A 25,430-nucleotide genomic window follows, 5' to 3' on the forward strand; every position below is an offset into this window, starting at 1 on the left:
TCCGATTCCTTACATGCAATCATTACAATACAATCTTATAAAAATATGAAAAGAAAAATGAAACAAAACAAGATTTATTTGTAAGTAGATCTTTCAAAGTAATTCATAGGTAATGATCTGTAGCCATTCCCTTCATAGTCTTATCCACGAACTCTGAAAGGGAGGGATGGACATGGCCACAACCATACCCTGACTATTCTCCCAAGTTTCTGACTGCAGCACTCCATTCCAAGGATAATGGTCTTTCTTCCCTTTGGTCATTTCTTTGTCCAGCTGACTGGCCCTTCATGGTGAGCAGACTGCTGGTTGCCCATCACCAGCCACTCACAATTTGCTCACTGTGTTTCATGAGACAGTTGTTTGTAGCTGTTTGGAACACATTCATCTCTTTAGGGATTTATGTGCTCGCTGCAATGCCAACCTCCATAGTGAACGAAATTTCTTTCTAACTAAAATAGATAATTAGAGGCTGGTAATTATTGGTCAAGAATTATCAGAGTGAAAAAATTAAGCTCCTCATAAACAGCTCTTGGCAATGCCATCTCTTTATGCCATCCCATGCCTAGCAGCCCTTTATTCCAAGCACTTGCAGATTTACTCTACTACAGTTGAGCCTCGTAATTTTATATGAGGCAATCCCTTCACTTGGTTAAATACTTTTAGATTTCCCGGTTCCATCTCCGTGTTGTTAATATGTACCAAATAATAGTAACCAGCAATCTCACAGAGGAAAATAACAATAAATCTTTACTACTCGATAGAAAGAGAAGGGTGGATATACATTAAAAGTCATGATGCATAAGGGCTTCTTTTGGGATTCTAAATGTATGGTCAAAAATGAACAAAGACTATGTAAAAAGAACAAAGGAAGAAAAAAATTCTCATCAACACAGACATTAACCTTTCCCCTAGGAAAGTTGTTTAAACATTTTGTAGTTCTCTCCCTTTGATTATGTGTTTGTAAAGAAGAAAAGAAGAAATATCTCTAAGTAATTAATAATATATATTATATATTAGCAAAACTGTGTCAGAAATGTGTTAAACAGGAAAGATTTTATTTTTTCCTTAATAGGCACATGCCAAGTCCCTGGTAATTTTTATGAAGTAATTAGTCCTGCCATTGAGATCACATGTCCACACCTAGCTGCAAACAGCACTTAAGGACACCTCCGTTGTGTGTGTGGTAGAAACATCAATGCATTTCCTTTCACAAATGTCCCCCATCAACCACATGAAACCAGCACATCCAGAAAGAGATGCCCGGACGTTGCTTTAAAAATTATATATACTCCCCAGAAAAATGCAAAGGGCTTGGCTATAGAGGGACTTTCAAGTCACAGTTCATTGGGGGCATCTGCAGACCTTGTTTTCTCTCAGATGACATGGTTCTTCCTCTAGACTGACTGTAAAATGAAATCTGTAAAAGCACTATGCACCTTCTTAACCAAGTAAGAGGCTTTCAGATAGTCCCTAATCCCTCTTCCCTCCACTAAACGTCTAGTTCAGATTATTTTTTATTAGATAAAAAATACACACAGATACACAGTCTAAAAATACCTAGCCTCCATGGAGGTATTTTAGCCAACAAAATAATGCCACCTGTCTTATTTGAAAGACTAAGCATCACAGTGGGATTTGAAAGGGGGCATCTTAGCCTTGTGACTCCCTCTGTTCCACATTCTCTCTCTGGATAGTAACAAGGAGAATGGAGTTTAAGAACTTGGACGCCTGGTCAACAGACAGAGCAATTAAGTGGGTGCTATTATTTGTTCAGGCCTTGAGTGCAAGCGAATCATGTATTTTATTATTGAAAAATAGCCTGAATATTAAATAATCAGACACTCCATGAGAAGGAAAGGGATTTGCTTCTCTGATAGAAAGTGAATGTTAAATGCTCTGATCCCAAAGGGAGGTGGGTGTCACATTAACTCACTATACAGGGAGGGGAAGACTTGGAAGAGCCCAATGACGCGAGGAACCTAAGACAAATACAAAGGGGAGGACAGAGAGCAACTGCAAACAGCAGCAAACACGCCAGGGCAGGCTGAAGGCGCAGACGAACTATGTGACACTGACAGTCAGCAGACACTTCGCACTCTGCTCCATCCACATCCCACCTGTGGGAAAATCATCAACGCTGGGGCGGATTTGTCTTACAAGCTCGGCCTAGTGCTCATCTGCACGGTGGATCGGCTAGAAACCCTGAAACTACTTTACATGGTAGGGGTTTGGGCAGGAGCAGGACTCACTATGTATTCTATGGCTAGAAACCTTGAAGGTCAAGGCTATCAAAATCCATATCATGAGCAGAGTCAGTGACTCTGACCACCAAGCAACACAGAAGAAACGCAGGACTGGATAAATATGGACAGTTGTTATCTGGCAGGAACCATTCTTTTTTTCTACCCCTTTCTCTTAAAAAGAAAAAAAAAAGGCAATTTTGGGAGTTCACATGGAGTATTTTTTTTTCAGGATTCTGAACAGGAGGCAATTTTCAAGAAATATTCTGTGAACCTTCCCATGCTGTGATTATCTTCTGCAGGCTTAAGGAGACCTTTAATATTATTCTGCCATGATGAAGAACATATTATTTTAAGGCATAAGAAATCACTAATAATCTTCATACTTAAATATGGAAAACAAAGATAAAATGACCGATACATCAACTGTCATGTATATGATCCAGTTTCCAGTTAATAACTTAGTTTTTTTAATCAGTAACAATCCTCTATAAAGTTTTATCATTTGAAAATTCCAAAAATAAGCTAAGACTATTGAAAAACTATTAATCAATTTTCCAATGTGCTTCTGAATTTATCTTCTCCAGTTTAGATAAAACATTGCAAGTTCTGCTTTGGTCATGTTTCCCGACCCGGGGTGGGAGTTGGAGTTTCCTAAAATGTACAACCTTAGAGCACTGCCCCTCAGTTGTGTAATACAAACCGGTGCCCCAAAACAAATCCCATGTCTAAAATGTTGAATGTTCCTTCCTATTTTACAAAATTTCTTATTAGCTGAATGTAAGGTTAACTGGACTTTAAAATATTGTATTATACTTATTCATGTATTTATAAAACACCATGAAGTAAGTATGAAATAATAAAAAAAAAAACCCTCATGGTAAAAATACAAAGGAGTAACAAAAATAGTACAAAGTAATAGCAATTGTCATTTACCAGTTGCAAAAGATGTGCTTGATAAAGTTTAATTGGCTGGTAAAACCCTTAGCGTTATTACTAGGTGCTTATCAAATTAAAAAACAGGCACTAACCCCCGAGGAATTAGTGGATAATGGGACAATATGAGTAAGTGAAAACATTGCCGTTTTAGTTCTAGCCTAACTAATAAATGCAATACCCTAAAATCATTGGCCTGGAGTAACTTCTGATATCTTTTCCCTAACCACTTTTATAAAGATCTATGGAAAATTTGGTGGGGAATAAAAAATGATTACTGAATTCTTTACGTGGTCTTTATGATCATGATGATTTCCAGGCTGCTGAAACCATACTTATAAAACTATTTTATGGCAATTTAAATTATTTATGTTTCCCCATCACAAAAACTTACTACTTTGGATTTTGATACAAAGATGCTTAAGCAACACACAGCAGTGCCATTATCATAATAACTTCTGAAATTAAAACCTGTCTAAAACTCTATGGAAAGCTAACATCCAGTTCATTAACCATTCCTGTTAGTTTTCAATAATGCAAGAATGATTAGAAGTTTAATTTGTTAATCACCTGTGCTCTGACTGGCAGAACATAGATAATCCTCTACAGAAGTCTAAACTAGCCCTCGCAGAAAATAAAACATGCTAATGCCTTACCAGGTCTAATAAGAGGGATAAAAAAATCAATCATGCCTAGGTAAGCCATGGATAGTGGAACAATTAATTCATCTTTAACGCTTTTAATTGCATAGGAGCTGCTGTACACACATACAAGAAAACAGATCAGTAATAAGGGCTGAGTGTCACTTACCAATCATGTGATTTGCCACATGAACCTGGATGTCCCACTCATTGTAGAAAACCATCTGACATTTGATGCACTGGTACGTCTTCTTCTGAGGAAACAAGTATAAACAGGGTCACTTAGACATGCGTGTCTGACCACTCCTACTCAAAACAACCAGAGACAAAGTCCCTGACCACAGCACGTTCTTTCCAAGATACTGGTTTTGTCTATGAGGCTGATTAACATTCTGTGGGTTTCTCAGACAAGTACCATGAGCTTCTTATCAAGACTCTAAGAGATTGACGGTCACACCATAGGCTGATCCATGTACAAGAAACAAAGGTGCCACATATGAAATAATAATAACATAAAATAATATAATGCTCTTCAGCTCAAAAACAGACACTAGTATTAAAACTACCTATAGCACATGGCTCAGTTTCAAACACCAATGTCTCTTGAGAACCAGACACAGTTTAGTTCTGACCAAAGTCACGGTGGCTATTGCTCCCAGGAAAGAGGATGTAAAATGACTAGGAAGTTAAGGTTTGTAGCATTTTAGATAAGGCTTGGCAGTTATGAGCACTTGATGCTCTCAGTGGACCCAGGTTTGGTTCTCATCACCCACATGGATGCTCACAAGTGTCTCTCACTCTAGCTCCAGGGCACCTGTCACCAACATTTTGCACAGACATACACACAGGCAAAACAATCAAACACGTACAATAAATATCATTCTTTTAACATGTATTTTTATCCAAAGTCTGAAAGGCAGGTAATGCTTTGGAGATTCTAATTCATCTAAATATGTACTTTCTCTTCTTAGGAAATACTATCATAATTACATGACAGTCCAGTCAAATAGATGGAGAGTGGTATTTATGCTAATTTTTAGGGCATCCACAAAACTGAGCTGCAGAGGAAGGAGAAGGATGTGCCTGAAGTCCCCGTGACACAGGAGGGAAGGAGGTAGAAAATCTCTTAAACCTCACATGAGGCAGCCTGATAAAAGCAGGCAGGATGACGACCATCTTTATTACTGAGTTTCAGTACAGACTGGGTTGACTCAATAATTAAAGAATTGGTTGTGCTGTACAGAATGTGCCATCACATACATACCTTTGCAATTAAAGATCATTTTCAATTAAAAAGCATTTTGAAAAGTGAAATCCACTATGATGAAATAAACAAGTATGAAATCTCTCAAATGTGAGAAAATTATACCTGTAAAACTTCATACACAATGTCTGTTGTAATCATTTTCGTGAGATTATCCTTCATCATGAAGTCATATAACATGTTTTACTCATGTTATTAATAGGAAATACGTGTTGTAAGTTAATGAGTCCTAAATTATAATGCATTTTGAAGAGTTCTAGTTGTTTAGGGGATAAAGAATGAAGTTAAGCATGAAAATAGTATAATTTCACTTGGGTTAAAAAGGATAAATGCCACAAATGGCAAATTTTCCTAATTGTTATAAACTACAAAGTATTTTCTTCTACAACAATGGGCACTATACCTAGCAAACCATGGAAACTCAGGCACGTCTCCAAGGCAGGTGTCTAAATAATCCAAAGGTCTCTGTACATTAGAATACATCCGACTGAATGCACTGAATCTAAATCTACCCAGGGCTTCAAACACCCTGACAATCAAGGAGGGAGATTTACTGCATGGAGCTGTTCACCCTTTGATGGTGACGTATAGAGCACCATGTGCTGTGTAAATAACATTCATCCCTTTTGTAACAATATTTCCCTTTAGAACTAGTTAGAAAATATTTCTTACTCCCTGATGACCTACATTATATATTGTTTATTAGCATACTTCAAGCATCATTCCTGATATGTGACCTTGCTGAAAAACAGAGAAACATAAACTTAATGGCTAGTCTTTTCTCTTGTTAGCACAGTAAAACACAGACTATGTTGAAAACTGTCTCCAAAAATGATGACTGATGAGTATGCAGCTGGAATGTGCTCGGGGTGTTCTTTTCTTCTGCTCCACTAATAAAGAATAAAATCACGTGAAAAGCCTGAGTAATAAAATGCAGCACTTATGACTATCTTCAAAATGAACTGATGTATTTAAAGACCCCTGTAACTTTTCTCTCATTGAAAGGAAATGCTTTTGTCACTATTGATAATTCACAGGGCTAATTCTCTCCACCTCACATACAGTGTCTAAAATGTCTTCTCCTGCTTTATATGGACATGGCCATGTTCTCAGCTGTGTAAACCTAAAGCTACAGCCAGATGGAAATGTAAAGCAGGGCACCATGACTTCAACACCCTAGTTCCATCCACCTTAGCTGAAACAAAGCCATGAAATGCAAATGGAGGAGTGCTAAAATGGGTCCAGTGAAAACCATGGTGGAAAATTCATTTTCACCTTCCAGTTTTTAGAATAGTAAATATAAATGCCCTGTAAAATACTCCTCATTGCAATAGGTTCTTTTCAAAATATCTGAGAGCACTGCACACCTGCACACCACCCTCTCAGTAAAGCGATCTAAACTGTGAACTTTGGAGAGCTCTGCAGAGCTGAGAGGACCAGGGATTCACCCTACTTCTAGGCCCCAATCCATCCTCCTCTGCTCTCAGCCATTGCTCCCAGTGTCAGGCTGCACCTATTCCTTGTCTACTAGACAGCTGCATTACCCCTTTTCAGTCTGAAAACAGGGGTCCCTCACAGCAGTCTCTTGGATGATTTCCAACACGGTTATCTCCCTCTAGTTGCTCTGATAAACAGAACCCCAAGCGAGGCCAGAAGCCTGGGGGTGACCTGAAGCCTTCGAGTCCAAGAGGACTATCAACTCCCTTAGGACAAGTGCTTCCATTTATATCAAAGACAACAACAAAAGTCAAGTGAGACAATTCCTCTTAAAAGCAGGTGAAGTAGAAACAGAACTTCCATTGTTTGGGCCCCAGATTGGCCTTGATCAACGCTTAGGTTGTCAATTTACTTGAAATGCTAATTTAGTACCATTTTTAAAAGAGACTTTTTTTTTCATTAGCCTTTTTAAATGTGCTGCTTGGGAGTGGGATTGTCATTTCCTGATTGTTCTCTTTTGTTTTCTGATACTGATAGATGTAATTATCAAGGATACAACTTTTTCCCAGCACCTCATTATTTTTGATTGATTTTGAGAACAATTTAAACGTGCCTCTTTGACATTTTTGTTTTCAGCTACACTCTGGTTAAGTATTCAGAGACTTTCAGAGAAGAGCATCTCATAAGTAAAAAAAAAAAAAAAAAAATGATTAAAGATCTCTAATAATGTATAGTGTAAAAACTGCCTTTTCTGATTAACCCTATCTCCTCTATTTGATCTCTGCCCCATTAGCTTTTAGACTACATTCATCTCACTAAATTAAATAAAAATTATGAATTTAAAAAATTATGTTTTAGGGTTGTAGATTGCTTTGATTTTCTTAAAGCCATATAATACCTTCATTAAAAAAAAAATCAGTGAGTCCATAGAGATCCTCAAAGAAAGAAAGCAGTATTAGTTGCCACCATGACTATTAAATATGTCTCTAAGTATGATGTCCCTCTTTCCTGACCTCCCTTCCTTCCTTTTCAATTGTTGTGAAACAGAATCTCACTGTACATCTCAGGCTGGCTTTGAACTTGGCGTTTTCCTCCCCAGCCTTCCAATACTGCGATTACAGGTGTCTGCCCACACACTTGATTATGTAAATTTCTTTTTCTGACAGTTGGCAATCAAAGGGTCAGAAACACTAGGCTTTTCCCTTTTCCAGGAGAGAATTTAGTTCATGCCAACTTGGTGATGAGAAGGTCTAGGCAAGAAAAAACAAACAAACAAAAAGAAGCCAACATTGGAAAACTACCACCTTGCAGTGATTTGGATAACCATTAATAGCTGATGACAACTTAGGAGAGAAAGGTTACTTTCTCTGGGATACTCAAAGAATTTTACCTGAAATACTAAACTGAATCCAATAAAACCTTTAGAGTACAATCTACTTCTTAGTAAATATGGAGACAGAAGAGTAAACATGAACCTGAAGGGCTGTGGGATGGGGGTGGGGAGACAGGACCCAGAATACTCTTTTAGAGAACTGGACTATTATCTTTAAAACATCCACGTCACAGGAGAGGGGAGGTGACTATTCCCAAATGTAACATAACAGGTCTGACTTGGGGATAAAGGAGTCAGTAAAAGTATTTGAGCAATTGGGAAGTGTGGTCATCATTTGGTTACTTGGTGTTATTAGGGGTTAATGGGCATCTTCCTAAGATGTGGGGATGGTACACTGGGAAATGGGCAATGTCCTTTGTGTCAGGAGAATCACAGGGCATGTATAGATAAAGTGGCATATATACATATATTCCATCTGTCCCCTCCCACTGTATTTTAACATAGCTTCTGCTGGTAAGTCCACAATCCTACTTTAGAAGCAGCTCTCTTTACTGTGGCAAGTGCTGGTTTTGACAGCATCAGAGACAATGGGGAAGTAGCTCATAATAAGAAAAGGACTATTTCTGCAACATTGGTTTTGGCAGCCTGATTATCACAGACCCTTCTCTAAGACTTGCAGTGTAGAACAGATTCCAAACTCCTACAGTCTATCACAGGATTTTCTATTTTCTCTCAATATTCCATAGTTTCAATACCATATTTTATCTATATATTTACTTCAATACTAAAAGAATGGTTCAATCTGAGTTCTCATGAATATCTTTAATTCCTCAATTTTCTTCTGGTTAAATTAATACAGTTATTGGGTTTCCACTCACTTGGTCCAGAACTTTCCACAAAACCAACATTGGAGCCTCTCTTCCCTCCCCTCATATATCAACTGTCCTTCCATTCTTCCAGGCATGTTTTAGAACATGTCTATGAACATCTGAGCTCTGATGCAGGGAATCCTGCCCTCATGTAAGCTACCAGCTTCCAGGACTGTCTGGTCTGTTTTATCATCTCTACCAAAGCATCAGTTCAATGACCAGCTCCCATTGCTAACTGAAAATACTCTTGGCTTTTGGTGTATGTTCCTAGGCTTGAGTTTGCTCAAAGTGTGTCACTCTTCTTGCCGTCAATTCTCCTTTCCTCTCCAAACTAGCAAACCTATCATCTCATTTCAAACTTCGTCAGTCTCTTAGTTTTGGGGGCTGTTTTTGTTTTTTATTGGTTTTTATTTTTTCTGTCAGAGTAAGACTCATTCACATATTTTTTGAAGTCTTGATTTGAAGCCCACTTGGAGTGAATGCCTTCTGGCCATTATCTCTCTGAGGTCATGCCAGGCTGCTGGACCTGAGCCTCACAGAGGGGCATTTCCTGTGCACCTGCCCTGCTGCAGGGACAGAAGACACATACACATTAATGTTAGGTCAGAAACCTGACTCTCTTTCTGTCCTTTAGCTCTCTAGCTGAAAAACCCAAGTACTAAGTAGTGATCAAAAATGAAATTTATTTTCCAGTTTCTTGTCTAAAGAAGGAAATCAGTCCCATTACTCTTTATTTATTTGTTTATTGTTCATTTATTTATTTGTGCACATATGCCTGCTTGGTTTCCAGGGCCCTGAACTCAGAGCCACACACATGCTAAGCAAGTCCTCTGTCCCTGAATTACACCAGAGATCCCCAACCCCAGTACTACTTTAAAGAGCAGTGCTAAAAGCTAAGCATGGTGGCATACACTATAATCTCACTACTCAGAAGGCAAAGGCAGATGGATCACAAGTTCATAGCCAGGGGCTGGAGAGATGTCTCAATTGTTAAGAGGACTGGCTGCTCTTACAGAGGACCTGAGTTCAATTCCCAGCACTTACAGTTCTCAGCTAACAACCATCTTAACTCCAGTCCCTTGGGGATCTGATGCCCCCTTCTTGCCTTGGAGGACACAAGGCATGTATATGATACATACATATACAGGCTGCTCTAACACCTATTCACATTAACTAAATAAATAAGAATGTAAAAACAGCCTGGATTATAGAGCCATGTCACTAAAAAGCAAACAAACACACAAACAAATACAACAACTTAAAAATAGATAAACGAATAGGTAGCACATCTGGCTTTGTCTTACAAGAATGGAACCTTAATTTAAATTCCCATTGCAGCAGAGCCCCGCAGTGCCGCAGACCTGCAGGCCCTAGCCTGCAGCCTCAATGTCAGACTTGGTCTCTGCAGGATAAAGGATAGTTTTGCACTTGACTATGTTTTCCTGGCTTCCGTTTTACCCCCATTTCTCTACGTCTGGAGCATCCCAGTGCAAAGCCTCGGTACCACTTCGCGCTGTCTCACAGTTTCCTCCATTTCACCAATCCCGAGCACGGCAGGGCAGTCTGAAATCTGTCAGAACCCCGACAAGAGGATGTACTACAATGATGCTAAAATATACCCAGCCCAATTATATCCAGCAATCTTAATAGGAAAGAAACTCTAGACTGTTCTTTCTATAACAGTTGCTCTTTAGTGGCTTCATGATTCATCTAATGGCCATGAGTCTTAGCTAACTTCACTGTAAATTAAAAATAATAAAGCTCACATCTTAGTTATATGTGAAATGATAATTATACAAACATGCTTAGCAGTATGCCTACCATGGAGCAAGCTAGCGCTCAGCAGCAACTGCCTTGCTGCCCTTTAGTTGACAGTTTATTCTGGGGATGGAACGAAAGGGCGCTAACAGGCACACAGATTCTCATCGAAAGTGAGCTCCAAAGGTGGACTTCAGCAGCACATTCACATTTCATTCAAGTAAAACACACAAATTTGGGTTTTATGACCATTATGAGTTCCAGTATCTATTTTAAAAGCTCAGCGACTGACAGTATAAAGGACACCGTAGTTAGTGACAGGGTGGAGAGATGGGAAGGAAGTGTTTAAGAAAATCTGTGCCTAGATTCTAACTGGGCCAAGAAGGTGGCTCCCTAGGTAGAGCGCTTGCCCTGCAAGCGTGAGGACTGGAGTTGACTGGCAGCGCAGACAGGAATGGCAGCCCACATGTGCTTCTAGAGGTTTGAAGGTGAACCGGGTTCATGAACAAGCTCGCTAGCTAAAGTTGCCGAGTTCGTGAGCTCCAGGTTCAAGCCAGAGACCCTGCCTCCATTAACAAATTGGAGTGCAAGTGAGGAGGAGGCTTAGTGTCCACATCCAACCACCAAACACACATGAACTCATGTACATACATACCTGTACACAGGAGTGTTCCCACACACATGCGAACACACATATACACACTTATGCACACTAATTCACACGAAACCAGGCCACACCAGTTGGCCAAAACAAGAAACAAACAACACAGTTTTTAATGTCTATAGCAATATGTATTACCATTCTAAAAACAAATATATTAATTACAAATTGTATATGGTCAGTAACACCTTCACTTGGCAGTATTTTGCTTACAAGCAAATGGATATTGTATGTGAGTGTAAGTGATGAGCCAACAGCTTTGCACAAATACTAAGTAAATTTAGACCTTTTACTACTTTAGTCTAGTCATTTTCCACATAACAGTGAATTAATATGAAAATAAGTTATTCAACACAGAGGGAAAGCGGCTGAAATGCAACCAAAGCTACTGACGATGACGAGCTTGTGCACGTAACCTGACAAAACCGGAAGCATCCTTATTGCGTGGCCTTGTGGACGGGCTAGCACTCTGTCTGATGCCTGGCACTTGGTAAGCCCTAACATCTAGGATGAATGAGCATCGTCTCCGAATTCAGGGAGTTATAATACACTTTGGGAAAGGAAATGCACTAACATTGAAAGCCCTGCACAGATTTCGCCTAAAGAACATGGCAAAGCAATTCAGGGCCAGCAGCTTTGTTGGTATACAGTGAATGGAGCTAAAACAAGTCAGGTAGGGACAGACTAATACAACCAGGAAGAGGCAGAAAAAATGCCCTGGAGGAGACCCATGATCTAAAATGGAATAATTCTCTGGAGTCCAAATCTATTACAAAGTGCCTGTCACATGCCAGGCAGGATGCTCACTGTCTTGTGGGGCATTTGCTGGATTGAGGAGAACAAATCATTAAGAAACAGGGTCAAAGATTGCTTCTGGCCAACCGGCTAGACAGAAAACATGGCAGCAAGATGAAGCTTTACCTAGTTAACAGCAATCTGGACACAGATCGTTGTTTTCATTGTTTCTTCTTAAAGTACCAGGGAAAATTATTTGTTTGAATATATTTACTTTTGAAAATGAAATCTAAACTACACAAAGATATAAATTTACGCTATCACTAATTTCAGAACCAAAGGGTAAAAAAAAATTAAGCCAGTTTTTCATCTTTTATTGAGTTTTTAAAATATTAGATAAAATGTAGTAAAATACTTTATTTCCAAATACATGCTTGATAGTAAAAACTCCGGAAATAATTGAGTTGTCAGAAAAGTCTAACAGGTATTCACACACACACACACACAAAGCCAAACAACTAAAATTTTGTTTTAAAAATGGAATCATATCCATTATACTCAGCAAATATTATAAAAAAAGTTACTACTTTGGAGGTCATAAATTAAGAATTTTTATAAAGTTTAAAATTAATAATTATTAGGCAATAATTCAAGTAAGTTCAAAATTAATTTTCAGAAATCTGCTTCAAATTGGGTATATTTACTCAAGCTTGAGGTTCACTTAGAAACCGGCTTTGGTCACTCACCAATTCCCTCTTGTTTCTCCCGATGCATGTTTTGGTGTTCTTCCCAGAGGGATCAGCTTAAGCCCTGTCTTACCCAGGCTCCTGAGGCACCTTGTGGGTTGTCGCTGACGACCTCACTTAAAGGCAGAGGAGCCCAGCAAGTCTTCTCGGGTGCCATGACCAATCTATCTGAACAAAGCTCTTACAGTACTGTCCATAGGACAGCAAGGTGATATCTTCCACTTATTTAGTTATTCCACTGGACAGTCTAGCCAGGCACCCTGCACTCGATCACCTCCATTCAAAGGGCAGTATCTGCAGTGTTCTGTCACTGCGTGCAAAGCTCCACACCACCACATAGAGCACCAGAAATCAGTCAACTGGAAGAGGCTGAATTAGAGGCTATATTTCAAAAACATGAGAAAGTTGAAGAAGTCACGAGAAAATATGCTAATGCATGAGTTAAGGCTGAGAATCTGCCTCATATTACTTGTGGCTGTGGCATGAACTCCTAGTTTAAAGCAAGTTATGATCTGCAGAGAATTTCAGTTAACTTTCTCTCCCAACTCTTCTAATAAAAATTCATATCATACAAAAAAGAGTAAAAAAAAAAAAACATGAGTACAGAAATGTTAGTTTACATATTGATTCCTTCATAAATATACAGCTGAAGATGAAAGAAAGAAGTGAAAATGTTTGCCTTACATTAAGGTTTATTAACCTCATCAGCTGATCATAGACTGATGCCTTTAGCTTAGAAGTCACTGGAACTTCCCTTCTGCCCCATGGTAGCTATGGTGATGTATAGATGGAGAGATGAGGGAGCCATGGTAGCTATGGTGATGTATAGATAGGGAGATGAGGGAGCCATGGTAGCTATGGTGATGTATACATGGAGAGACGAGGGAGCCATGGTAGCTATGGTGATGTATAGATGGAGAGATGAGGGAGCCATGGTAGCTATGGTGATGTATAGATGGAGAGATGAGGGAGCCATGGTAGCTATGGTGATGTATAGATGGAGAGATGAAAGAGCTAGGACATTTTTTCTGTGTGCTCTTTCACCATTCAATTGCATCACTTGTTCATAAGGATGAAATTCTGAGGGTTGGTGACACTAATTTAAAACTCTATTATAAACCATGGAGAGTATCATGAGATAGAAAAGATACTTCTAAATTTTAAGACGAAATGTTTTCCTGGGCTGAGGGGATGGTCCTGTCAGTAAAGCAAGTGTTAAGACCTGAGTTTGGAGTGCCAGAACTATGCAAAAATCTGAGTTTGGTAACTCATGCTTGTAATTCAACTGATGGAGAGAAGACAGAGCCAGGCAAATCCCTGGAGCTCAAAGGCCAGCTAGCCTAGTTGACTTGGTGATGTTCTAAGCTAGTTAGAGATGGTCTAAAATAAAGTGAAGGGTGTCTAAAGAACAAGACCACGGGGCTGGGGATTTAGCTCAGTGGTAGAGCGCTTGCCTAGCAAGCGCAAGGCCCTGGGTTCGATCCTCAGCTCCACAAAAAAAAAAAAAAAAAAAAAAGCACAAGACCACACTGTCCTCTGACCTCCACACACACGTGCACACATGCAGTAAACCTAACTATGTACATACATGCGCATATATCACATGTGCAAACACATACTTTCTTATGTATCTGTCATGAAAGTTGAGGAACTGAATAAGTTTATTAACCCTTTGAGTACTTCATATCATCAGATAACTATCACAAATATCAAAAAGACAAAACCTTATTTCTTGCTAGATCATGATTTATTTTATTCTCTTATAATAATGCTTGCCTGTTTTACGTGAATTATTTCTACAGTGTTAATCTATTCCCTAAAGGGGTTATTCACTCTCTAAGTGTGGACAGTGGGCTTTAGTACATTCACTCCATATCTATTGTAATACATAGCTTATTACTTCGACATGATAAATTAATATATACCATTCATATGTGTTTATTGTAAAGTTAAAAACCCTTGCTTGTGGTGATATAGTGTGTCCCCCAATATATGTGCACCCTAATGATACTTATCTGAGGATCAGAGGGAAAAGCCAGTCACTATGTTAAACACAGAAGTCAGGTAATGGTAGCACACACCTTTAATCCTAGCATTCAGGAGGCAGAGATCCATCCAGATCTCTATGCATTCAAGGCCACACTGGAAACAGAGCCAGGCAGGGTGACACACACCTTTAATCCCAGGGCTAACCAGACGTCTGGAGGTCTGTACAAACAGACAGGAAGTGATATAGCTGGGCAGAGAGAAGAAGTGAGATGCAGAACAGAAAGGCATATAGGTGTGGGTATACAGGAAGTAGGTTTCTTTGGCTGAGGATTTCCAAGTGGTAAGAATGTAACTGACTTTTTTCTGCTTTTCTGATCTCTCAGTTTTTACCCCAATATCTGGCTCTGGGTTTTTATTAATAAGACCATTTAACAATTCATCTTCTACTTGCTTATGCATATTCTCTTTGTTTTGGGTTTGTTTGTTTGTTTATTTATTTATTTATTTATTTATTTATATTTTTTGGTAGTGCTGGGGATTGAACCCAGGGCTTTGCCCATGCTAAGTTCATGTTTTCCCACTGAGCTATATCTACGGACTTCCTGTTCTCTTTAGGTACAGGCTCCCCTGACTCCACTTATTCTCCTTTGTTTTTGTTCTTGGCCTGTCCTTCCAGCCATTCTTCTGGAGGTTTCATGTCCCACCCACAGGACACAGTCTCTTTAAATCTGGTCATTCCAGTCGCCCACATCAGTGCCCAAATTACCTGTCTGTTGTTACTTTTATCTCCTGGGAGATATCGTACTGTATTGCCCCCACTCAGGTATCTATCTCCACCCCACACATGAGGAGTCCTCTTTTCTCTCACCCATCCCTACCACTCAAACAGCTTTCCACGTAGGCATGTGAAACTACCCTTCTCATTTCTTTCAAATGGCTTCTACAACCCACCCGAGTCAAAAAGCCAGTTAGCAATTACACCCACACCGTGCTGTGGGTGTTGGCTTCACTATTCCTGTTGTTTATACGAAGTTTTCAGGACAAGTGGTGTTTCCTTCCCCTCCCTATGTTAAAATGTTCTGTGCTGTTTCAATGTAGTAAATGCCTGATGGAAAGCTTATTTTATGCCCCTTGAGTGAACTGAAGTTATCTAGATTTTTCAAGTTTTTTCTCATTCATCTTATTAAAAATACCATCAAAAAATAGGAAAAATGTCAAAATATCCTTCACATTCCTTTCCCCCCCTTTCCATATGCATGCAGGCATGGGTGGGTAAGTGTGTGTGCCCATGGGTGGGGGCACACATATGTGGGGATGGTGTGTATGCATGCCTTGGTGTATAAGTGTCTGTGGGGAGTGTGCATGTATGCATAGGGATGTCAGGAATCATCCTTGTCACACTTCCACCTTATTCACTGAGGCAGGGTCTCTCAGTCAAACCCAGAGTTCAGCGACATGCCTAGTCTCCTCGGCCAGTTTGCTCAGGCAAATCTCCTGTCTCTGTATCCTCAGGCTGAAATTACAGGCCAACTTGGCATTTCTGTAGGTTCTGGGGACCCAAACTCTGGTCTTCACTCTTGCACAGTAAGTGATTAACCAATGATAAATCACTCCTTCATATCTGATATGACAAAACGATCTTAATCCTGAGCCATTTATGGCTCTAAAACAATCTGTCTTCGGGCTAGAGAAATGGCTCAGCCATTAAGAGGGCTTGCTGCTCTTACAAAGGATCAGAGTTCAGTTCTTAGCACTCAACATCAGGAGGCTCACAAAGCCCGTAACTGTAGCTCCAAAGGATCCAACACCCTCTTCTGGCATCCATGGGCACCTACATTCTCATGCACATACCCACACACAGATGCACACAGTTAAAAATAGATTTAAAAAAAATCCACCTTCTATAAAACCATTTTTTTCCAGTCTGAATGGCTACAGATATTGAGCTTAGATACTCCTGACAGATTTTCAGCCTTCCTGTTTAGACATGTATCCCTCCACCCTTCCCTCCATCCATCCTCCTCTATCTTTCCTCCTCCATCATTTCCTCCTCCCTCCTCCATCATTTCCTCCTCCCTCCTCCATCCTCCCCCCTCCTCCATCCTCCTCTCTCCTCCCTCCTCCATCCTTTCCTACCAATCTCACCTTGTCCTTTCCTCTCATTCCTCTCTTACTTGTCTTTAGAGAACAAATAATCTTCACTAAACATATGGTCACTACTCATAATTAAACTCTTTATTTTGGGACACATGTTTTTATTACAGTTCCTTTTTGCTTTTCTTATGGTCCATGACAAACTTATAAATGTAAGTATGCTAAGGTCATTCTGAGGTAAGATGAGGTATGTTCATATCAGATTCTGTAAGTTAAGTTTATCAATACCACTTGAATCACTAGATCATGATGTATCTTTGCTTTAAAGCACCCCTCTCCTTATCACATATTAGTAATTTGAAGATATATTTAAAATAAATCAAGATTATGTGTCAAAATTACAATTTCTACCAAAAACAAACATAAAAATATCACGAATTTCCCCCTCTGCCCTTCCAATGTAAAGATTCTCCAGAAACAATGCCAGTGGATTTCAATCACACACATCAAGCTCTTTAACTGTCCCATCAAGGATGAAGGAGGAAGGATAGAGGAGGATGGATGGAGGGAAGGGTGGAGGGATACATGTCTAAACGGGAAGGCTAGAAATCTGTCAGGAGTATCTAAAGATTCTCCAGAAACAATGCCAATGGATTTCAATCACACACATCAAGAGTCATTTGTTTTCTGACTTAGAATTTAAAACAAAATCTTTTTTTCTGTTGTTCCTCATTTACTATGCTTCACACAGACAATTTCTTTTTGACTTAATGTTGTTTCCCCCATGTTTTTTTAATTCCCCTGCCCATGGAGAAGTGTTTCAATCCAGTAATATCACTAGACATTTTTCCTTTCCCATGAATGGTTATCTTATGCATCTGGGTACTTAACTGGTTACTGTTGTTATATCTTCTGTGTTTACTGAAACTATCTCTAACCTCATCATAAATAAAATGAGATTTTATTTTTGTGATTTTTGCATTTTCTTTGTTCCTTGGTTTTCAGCACTTCTTCTAGGTTTAATTTTAACATTTAAGTATGTTTTTCTACTTCATCAACTGTAGGAAAATAACTTCTTTAGATACAGTTTGACTGAATAAGCCATTATTTTAGGCTGACTGTCATAATAAATTAATTGAAAACACATTGCATAAATAAGTTATATGTATGCATGAATGAACAGGAATGCATGTATAATACTTACACATAGGTATTATACTATACAAATGATGTACCATATATTGTGTGTGTGTGCATGTATGCTGTGCTTTGTGTACACAAGACCCTTCATATTTCAGGGTTTCACCTGCTCTTCATGAAAACCTTAGAAAGTGGTGGCACACGACTTTAATTCCAGCACTCGGGAAGCAGAGGTAGGCAGAGGTAGGCAGATCTCTGTGAGTTCAAGGCCAGCCTGGTCTACAGAGCGAGATCCAGGACAGGCACCAAAACAACACAGAGAAACCCTGTCTTGACAAACCAAAACAAAAAAGAAAGAAAAGGAAAGGAAAGGAAAGGAAAGGAAAGGAAAGGAAAGGAAAGGAAAGGAGAAAGGAAAGGAAAGGAAAGGAAAGGAAAGGAAAGGAAAGGAAAGGAAAGGAAAGGAAAGGAAAGGAAAGGAGAAAGGAAAGGAAAGGAAAGGAAAGGGAAGGGAAGGGAAGGGAAGGGAAGGGAAGGGAAGGGAAGGAAGGAAGGGAAGGGAAGGGAAGGAAAGGAAAGGAAAGGAAAGGAAAGGAAAGGAAAAGTATATTAATAAAGGCAGTATGTACAGAAAGTCCATTTTATCAACAAGGGAACTGAGAGTTGAAAGCCTCACAGACACTTTTGTCAACTGATATTTGAATTTTTTTTCTGCCTAATAAAATCTTCTCTTCTCTCCTATTATACTGCATACCCCTAAACGCCCCAGAGTGGCCACCTCTCTCCAGCAAAAACTGCAGACTTGCTTAGATGATGCAATGTATAATTCTATAAAATAAATTATTTGCCACGATATGGGTGGTTTTTATAAGACTTCACCTGCCACTCAATCTCTTTATGATGTGACTTACATAGGACATTACATACTTATGAGACATCTTATGTTCTATTTATATGTAGGTCTAAGAAACTGTATCAATATTTAGTTCTCAGAGAACTGCTTCCTTTTTTTTAATAGTTTCTATTGCTCTAATCACCAAGCTTCAAGCTACAAGCATTTTAAGATGCACAAATTAGTGCTGTGAGCACCATGGAGGATTTCTAGCCAAGGCCTGCCTCCACCTTTCATGACGCTGACCTTTTCTTGCAACCACACTGCTCTACCATGCTTGTACCCTGTTATGCCTCAATTCTCTCCCATCTGTTTGATGTTTAACACAGATACACGCAAAGAGCTTCCTGCTCTGTCGCATTGGGGCTATGCTAGACTTAACTGCCCACAGTGGCCATCCCTCTCTAAAAACTGCAGACTCAGCCGAGGGCACTTCTAGCATGGCATTTGTCCATATCTACTGCTATGTATTAATTACCTTGCGGGCTTTCCAGGTGCTACATTGAGGGTACAAATGTATAGCTAATCCATATAAAGAACTATAGCATACATTTATAATCATAGATTTATATTTGTATAAAGCCCCTTCTCTTTACAACCTTATCCCTCAATGTTTTATATATTGCAAGAAGTCATCTATTATCTCTCAAGGCAATGAATAAAAACAAATCAATACTCTAGCCAAATGTTCTGGAAGCCAGGAGATCACACCTATTCAGGCATCAAGCATGCACACTGCTCTTCCTAACTACACCATAGGGAACCTTTAACTGGGATGTGACTACGTCTTAATGCCCTTACCACACTTGACCAACTTGCTTGTGACAATGAAAGAAGAGGTTCTAGGCTCCCTGGATTGGGCAGGTATGAGGTCGCCGCTAGAATTTTAACCACTGCTGGCTGCCTATGCACAGTGCTGGCTTTAGCGTGCCCTTCTCTATGTAGTGAAGGACATGCTAAACATTTACAGTTCTGCCTGCCTTATTAAATACTAAATGCTTATAAAGAACGTGTTTAATACAGGTTACATACAAAGAACACCCATTAAACACCTGTGCCCCTGGCCCCAGCTTGGCTTCCTCAGGAACCACCACACACAATTCTCTTGTCCTCTGAGTTGACATTCCCTATAATTCTAATGGGCTTTCTGTGTTCCTATGTGTTGACAGAACATTGTTGCTTCCTGCTAGTGACAAAGGTCTTCTTAATTTCTCATTTTATTATTTGATGGCTTGTGATTTCCTACCAACTCATGGTTTAAAAAAAACATACTTTTAAAGCTGATATTTTTTTCAGTTATATTTATGGCAATATGAGTTACCATTATGTATCTCTGAATTCAGTTCCCCTATTTTTAATGGAGGTGAACATAGCAATCAATTAATTTGTGATTCACATTTAAAAATCATCCCCTATCCTGGGATCATAAAAATATTTTCTCTAGTTTTTCAAGAGGTTTACGCCTTTGTCTTTCAAACATATATGTATATAAACCACCTGGAACTATTTTTTTATACATGAGCAAGAATTTGATTTTTGCCCAAATAGTAAATGAATTCCATATTTCATCCACTTCTCACTGGTGAAAAAGGATGGCTTCATGGTACCCTGAGGTTTCAGACACACATCTCTTTGGGAACATCTCCTTTTTCTGTCTATTAATTACTGTAGACAAGTTATACATGATGAGATGATAGGACAAATCCTCCCCTGCTTACTGTTTCTCCCCAAGAATATCTCTGCTGCTTGGTGTGGTAGATAAATTTTATAATATACATAAAACTTTTGGGTTAAAAGTTAAAGTGAAACAAGCCCATGCAAACAAAGCAGTGGATAAATTCACACATGTCTGTCCGCATTAGTCATCACCACACAGAACAAGGCTGGGACATTCCCATCACCTAGAGGAATTCTTCCTGTTCCTTCCCAGGAGCTTCCAGTCTAGGGGTAACTACTCTGACCTCAGTCATCACAGACTACTTTTGCCCATTCCTAAATTTTGCATGACTAGAGGAAGCCATTGTACCTGTCTGGCTCCATCTTTCAACACTATGTATGTGAGTCATTCGGGTCGCTCTGTTATAGCAGGTCATTCTCTGTTGCTGAGCAGTACTCCATTATAAACAGGGTAGACCGGAACCATTAAAGAAAAGTGTATTTATTCACTCCATGTTAATGGGTGCTTTGGTTTATTCAAGTTGGAAGTGTATATGCATGAAACACTATGGTTAGTCTTCAGAACTTATGGTAAGCACATACTCAATTCCTATAAACCCAGGAATGCATTGATAGCATAGAATTAGCTGTTTAACTTTAATTATGTACCACATGATGGTGTCGAAGCACTCGTGTGACATTTTAATCCCTTTGCTACAGTGGAGTGTTTGGTTCAGTTGGAGAAAGATGACTTCGAAGTGTTAGTTACTTCCATGATGCTAGCTAGTCTCCCTTTGTCTTCTTAACCTTCACTACTGAAGTTAAGGCTCCTCTTTCCTCACTATGATGACACGGTCTTTGTGCTCTTGATCATCCTCATCAGAGGCTTGGACATGCCTTTCCCCCCCATTGTCAGGACGTTCATGTGTTTCTTCAACAGCCTCTGCACTTAGCTTTAACTTTTCCTTTCTACATTTTAGGGTTCATTTCTTGTTTGCTTCCTTATATCAGAGCTCAGGTTGTATTTTTAATCCATCAATAAAATTTGTTTATTTTCTAGCACACAATTATATTTCCAAATAACTTACTAAGTCTTGTATTACTTATATATTATATGTTTTTAAACATAATTTCTTGCAATAGAGTCTCTTGTAGACAGGCTGGCCTGGAATTAATGCACCCAAGAATGCCTTTGAAATGCTGCTCCTCCTGCCTCTACCTCCCCAATGCCGCTTTCACGGGCTTGCACCACACTCAGCCACCAGAGGTAAGTATTTTTAATTTCTATTTTAAATCTTTCTTTCTGCTTTGTTTGATTTTTTTAACTTAAAAATTTATCAATTTTTAAAGACAACTTTCTCATCTAAAATGCGTTTGTATTGTACTCATGAATATGACTTGTGTGGTCTTCAGTGTTTATATTCACTGAGACCTGTTTTTAAGATGGGGAGAGAGTGAATGGGACAGTTGGGGTCTGGTGTAGAAAACCTGTGCAGAGAGAAGAGAGACACAGTAGAACCAGACCCATCCGGCCAGCAAGCACAGGTCTGGGGCGCTTGGAGACGGTGCTCACACAGGCCACAGGATTGAGGCAGGAGGAAGACACAGCACTGTCCATGGAAAGAGATTGGAACAACTCTCCGGTTGGGTTTAGTGAAGAGTTAGCAGGACCATCAACTGGGAATGTGCAATGAAGTGCTGAAGTCCAATTTAACTTGAAAGTGGGAATGATTATTTTTCTCATTTCTATGGAATAATAATTAAGAAAATGAGTGGTTAAGACCAGAAAGTTCAGAACATTCAGATCATTTTTTTATTTTAATTTTAATTTTTTAATGTGCATGTGTCTGTATGTGTGCCATGTGTATGCAGGTGTCTGTGGAAGTCAGAAGAGGGTATTGGGTCCCCTGGTTATGAGTGGCTGTGAGCTGCCTGATGTGGATGCTAGAGACTGAATGAACCTACATCTTCTTCGAAAACTGCAACAAGTAATCCAAACTTGTTGTCTCCAGCTCCAGAATAAAGTGCATTTAAAGGGGAGAACAATTCAAAGTTTAAAACAAAGGATCTTCTCAAGGAACCTGCTATCCAGTCTTTTTCTTAAGTATCTGACCGAGGGTCAGTGAGATGGTCAGTAGTTAAGGGCACTTGCTGCCATGCCAGACAATCTGAGTTCAATCCTCAGAACCCATTTGGTTGAAGGTAAGAGCCGGCCCTGCAAGTCGTGGAAAAGACTTGGCAAGTGCATATACACACATGTATATGTGTTCTGTACACACACACATAAATAAATAATAAGTAACTTAAAAGTTTTAAGAAAAGACTTTGAGGCTGGGTGGTGGTGAGGCGCGTCTTAAATCCCAGCACTCAGGAGGCAGAGCCCCTCGGATCTCTGTGAGTTCGAGGCCAGCCTGATCTACAGAGCAAGATCCAGGACAGGCACCAAAACAACACAGAGAAACCCTGTCTCGAAAAAACAAACAAACAAACAAAAAAAGGACTTTGGCAGAGTTCTGATTAACAAAATGTTGAGTTGTAGAAATTCCAATTAGATACAACAGAAAACTCTAAACATGCCATGTGGTAGGTAAAGAGATTCAGAATGCATCTTTCTATTTCTCAACAAACTTCTTTAATGCCTAATAATTTCCATCTTGACTCAGTTGCCTCAGAAACATAAAACTCTCCTCCTAGATAGAGCTCAGAGACTACATACAGTGAAGCCTTTTTATCCTTGAACCTGAAAGTCAAATATTACACACTGCTGGTTGTATATAAAAACATTTCTAACTCCTAAAACCACATTGCAAACACAGTGATAATATCAGCAAAAAGTTCAGAACTGGAGGGAGGCCCAGACGACCTAAGGATGGTAGTTGCATGTGGGGCTATGATCAACACAAGCTGATTTGGGGGCTGGGCACAAGAAACAGAGAGAGCCGGTCAGCAGCCTCTAGGCCCACGCCCAGACATTTATGCTAAGGCCTTTAACTCTTTCTGTAGACACCAAACAAATTTTCACACATTAAATCTGGAAGGCAGATTGGCCTTAGCAAAGCAAATTAGTGTACTTCAAGAATGTATTGAATCTTATGGATTTATTTTGTCACGTAAATTTCCAACTTAATTATTAAATGTGGCTTACTTAGAGGGAACCTAACTAACCATTTGTTTTATGCTCCGTGTGTATTAGCTCTACAATGCTTAGTATCAGTAACTTGAAATAAAAGAAATAAATTTTTCCCAACCTCCTATTTTTCCACCTAATATGGAAATTCCTATGATATAAAAACAATGCAAAAGAAATATAGAAATTGTTATTGGATACATTGCTATTTTCAGCACATGAACTATGTTAACAGAATTTTGGCTCTCAGACACCTGGAATAGACTTTTATATTAAAGATGAATGTTGAACAGTTAGAAACTGCAAACTTTTAAACTTATTTTAGCTTTCTTACATCACAGCTAACTCTGAAGCATCTAAGCACATTTTGGGAAAACAATCAGCATATCTGTGAACTCAGTTATCATGCATTTGATGCACCACAAACACGTCCCACCATTTCTTTTACTTTGAAGTACTGTGTTGTTCATTTATCTATGTTTGCCAAGCTCCTAGGAAGCCACATACACTGGCGAGATGTGGGGATTTGTTGGAGGAAGGGGGAAGGCACCAGGATCGTGCAGTGACGTCATTTAATGTATATGTGCACACTTCCTCCCGAGACCCGAAGAAGGAAAACAGAAGATGAAGAACATGAATCCACGAGGAGTTCATCCACTAAAGGAAGACAATGACTTTGGAGGTGGAAGCCGCGCTTGACAGACATCTTGACAACTCTAGTTAGAGGTGGCATCCCTGGGGTTTCCTAATGGGCTAAGAAGGGCAGGGAGGAACTCAAAAGGACTGCCAGGGTTTCCCTGAGTAAGTAGGCTCAGGGTGTTCCCTTCACTACACTCATGGATGTCTGGGAGAAGAATGGGTTTGAGGAGAGAGGATCAATACACATATCTGAAAGAGATACAGATGGGTAAGTCCACCTTGGTGTAGAGCCCATAACTTAGAAGTATTCTAGGCAGGAGGAGGGGACAGATTTAAACATAAAGATAGTCTCTGCCATTTATGGTTGTAACTGAACACGTCCTATTTTGTTTGATCTCAGAAGCTAAGCAGGGTAAGGCCCAGTTAGTATTTGGATGGGAGACAGTTACTGCCCCTGAGTAGGTCAGCTGCCTGAGAAAAGTAGACAGAAGTAAAACACAGGATCACAGGAAAGCCCAGGCACCTCCTGGTCTAAACCAAGAGCAGCAAAATCCTCTCAAGGCAGCAATAGGAAAAAGGCCTGGACAGAACCTACATGAAAAGCTTGTATGGTAGTGCATAGTGGAGGAAGCTGGGTATCCATAACTAGCTGGCTTGACAGTCTAACCAATTGGTGAACACTAGGCCCAGACAGAGGTACCATCTCAAAAGATGAAAGAGACACCTGGTGTCTACCCCTGGCCTCCACACGTACATATAGTATGCACACCTACATGCACATGTGGACACAAACACATATAACACACACACATACACAATAAACTGACAAACAAACAAACGAACGAACGAATGAATGAATACATAAATAAAATCTTCATGGAGGTATAAGGCCCATACAAAAGAAATGCACTAATTTTACATCCAGCAAGTAAAGACAAAAACATGCAAGCACATAATCAAAACTAAATTTGAACTGTAACACATTTCGGTCACTCCCTGGAGGTCCGCCCTGCCCCCTGGAGGCCGAATTTGGGGAGTCGCCAGACTAATGTGGCAGTTGTTGCAACAGGGAGGGGCCATGCAACAGGGACAGGAGCGTGCAAAGCTGGAGCACCAATGCAAACCAAGACTCAGGGTAGCCTCAGAGGAGCAGGCGCTGGGGCCCTCACAGAGCTGAGCCAGAAGGGAGACAGGGCCTTCTGAGAAATGCAACAAGCCATCTGTTGACACCTATGACAAGTACTTAGTCACAATGATAACCAAGGCCAGAGAG

At 39.7% G+C, this 25,430-nt stretch overlaps 1 protein-coding gene across 4 annotated transcripts in view; it reads right to left on the minus strand.

The window, feature by feature from the left end:
• Positions 1–25,430, minus strand: part of Znf521 (zinc finger protein 521) — a 285,109-nt gene that overhangs the window by 126,437 nt on the left and 133,242 nt on the right. For 3 of the 4 annotated variants that reach the window (XM_036205083.1, XM_036205081.1, XM_036205084.1), the window contains one exon: positions 3,987–4,071. In XM_036205083.1, coding sequence (XP_036060976.1) covers positions 3,987–4,071 — 85 coding nt within the window. The remainder of the gene's footprint in view (positions 1–3,986; positions 4,072–25,430) is intronic. The other variant, XM_036205082.1, reaches the window with a different exon arrangement.

Source organism: Onychomys torridus, chromosome 13 (genome assembly GCF_903995425.1).
Source record: "Onychomys torridus chromosome 13, mOncTor1.1, whole genome shotgun sequence".
Taxonomy (NCBI): Eukaryota; Metazoa; Chordata; class Mammalia; order Rodentia; family Cricetidae; genus Onychomys; species Onychomys torridus.